General features: G+C 50.3%; 1 protein-coding gene across 2 annotated transcripts in view; it reads right to left on the reverse strand.

Moving 5' to 3' along the window:
• Positions 1-452: 452 nt before the first annotated feature.
• The window catches only part of RNASEH2A (ribonuclease H2 subunit A), a 38,125-nt gene continuing 37,019 nt past the window's right edge, over positions 453-1,558 (reverse strand). For both annotated transcript variants that reach the window (XM_017888416.1, XM_017888415.1), the window contains exons 9-10: positions 892-1,015; positions 453-770 (exon numbers count right to left, since the gene is read on the reverse strand). In XM_017888416.1, coding sequence (XP_017743905.1) covers positions 632-770; positions 892-1,015 — 263 coding nt within the window. In that variant the 3' untranslated portion in view covers positions 453-631. The remainder of the gene's footprint in view (positions 771-891; positions 1,016-1,558) is intronic.

Consider the following 1,558-nt stretch of genomic DNA (forward strand, 5'->3'; position numbering starts at 1 on the left):
GCATCACTGCACTCCAGCCTGGTGACAAAGTGAGACTCTGTCTGAAAAAAAAAAAAAAAAGAAAGAAAGAAAAGAAAATTAGCCGAGTGTGGTGGTGTGCGCCTGTAATCCCAGCTACTCGGGAGGCTGAGGCAGGGGAACTGCTTGAACCAGGGAGGTGGAGGTTGCAGTGAGCTGAGATCATGCCATGGTACTCCAGCCTGGGCAACAGGAGACTCTGTCTCAAGAAAAAAGAAATTAGTTGGGCATGGCACACCCCTATAGTCCCAGCTACTTGGGAAACTGAGGCAGGAGAACCGCTTGAACCTGGAAGGCAGAGGTTGCAGTGAGCCAAGATTGCCCCATTCTACTCCAGCCTGGGTGACAGAGTGAGACTCCCGTCTCTCAAAAAAAATAAATAAATAAAATAAATAAATAAATAAAATTTAAAAATACAAAAAAATCAAACCAAATAAAATCAATCAACCAACACCCATTCTGTTTAAGGTTCCAAAAGGCAATAGCTGGACCCGGCTGCAGAGCACACTCCCACCTCGCCTCTGTCTCAAAAGTACATCCTCTACGTGCGGTTCTCCTTAAACAACTTTAATGTCTGGGTTGGGGAGGCAGGTAGAGCGAGTAGAGGCAGCTGTTAGAGGCTGGTTGCTGACTCCAGGCCACGTTCCAGGAAGTATCGGTGGGAAGTACGGGGATGGGCTTGGGACCCTTCATTGAGGAAGTAGGATGTGATCTTCCTGAGTCCCTCCTGATCCTCGGGTGCTGAGTCCTCCCTGTGGGAGACAGGTGATGACAGTGACCACTTCCATGGGGAGCAACCCTCTCAGGCAGGGCTGAACCCTGGCCTCCCTCCTTCCTTCCTTATAGCACCCCCAGGACATCCATAATACCCACCATATAACATCTTCCGCCTCTTTCTCCAGGATGGTCTGAGCCGTGCGCCAGCTGAACCGGACAAACTGGGGGAAGCCGAACACAGGCTCCACGTGCTCCTTCAACCATGCTTTTGTCTTGGGATCTGGGGTAGGGTGGGCAATGGTGACAGTCCATAACATTCAAGCTCCTTGCCACTCTTTTTTTTTTTTTTCTTTGAGATGGAGTCTCACTCTGTCCCCAGGCTGGAGTGCAGTGGCGCCATCTCAGCTCACTGCAACCTCTGCCTCCGGGTACAAGCAATTCTCCTGCCTCAGCCTCCCAAGTAGCTGGGACTACAGGCACACGCCACCGTGCCCAGCAAAATTTTGTATTTTTAGTAGTGATGAGGTTTCACCATGTTGGCCAGGATGGTCTCAATCGCTTGACCTCATGATCTAACCACCTCGGCCTCCCAAAGTGCTGGGATCACAGGCGTGAGTCACTGCGCCTGGCCTCCTTGCCACTCTTCTAAGGCTTCCTCCAGAGTACCTGGGGCACCTCCTATTGTCTGAGGCACCTTCTTGCCACAGGACCTTTACCTGGCCAAGAACTGCTCAAAGGGCAGTGCAGGGAGACTGCCTCTGAGACATCTCCTTGACCTCCAAGAACAAGTGATTAAACATTTTTTTTTTTTTTTTTTTTTTTT

This window comes from Rhinopithecus bieti, unplaced genomic scaffold (assembly GCF_001698545.2).
Source record: "Rhinopithecus bieti isolate Rb0 unplaced genomic scaffold, ASM169854v2 scaffold_15296, whole genome shotgun sequence".
Classification (NCBI taxonomy): Eukaryota; Metazoa; Chordata; class Mammalia; order Primates; family Cercopithecidae; genus Rhinopithecus; species Rhinopithecus bieti.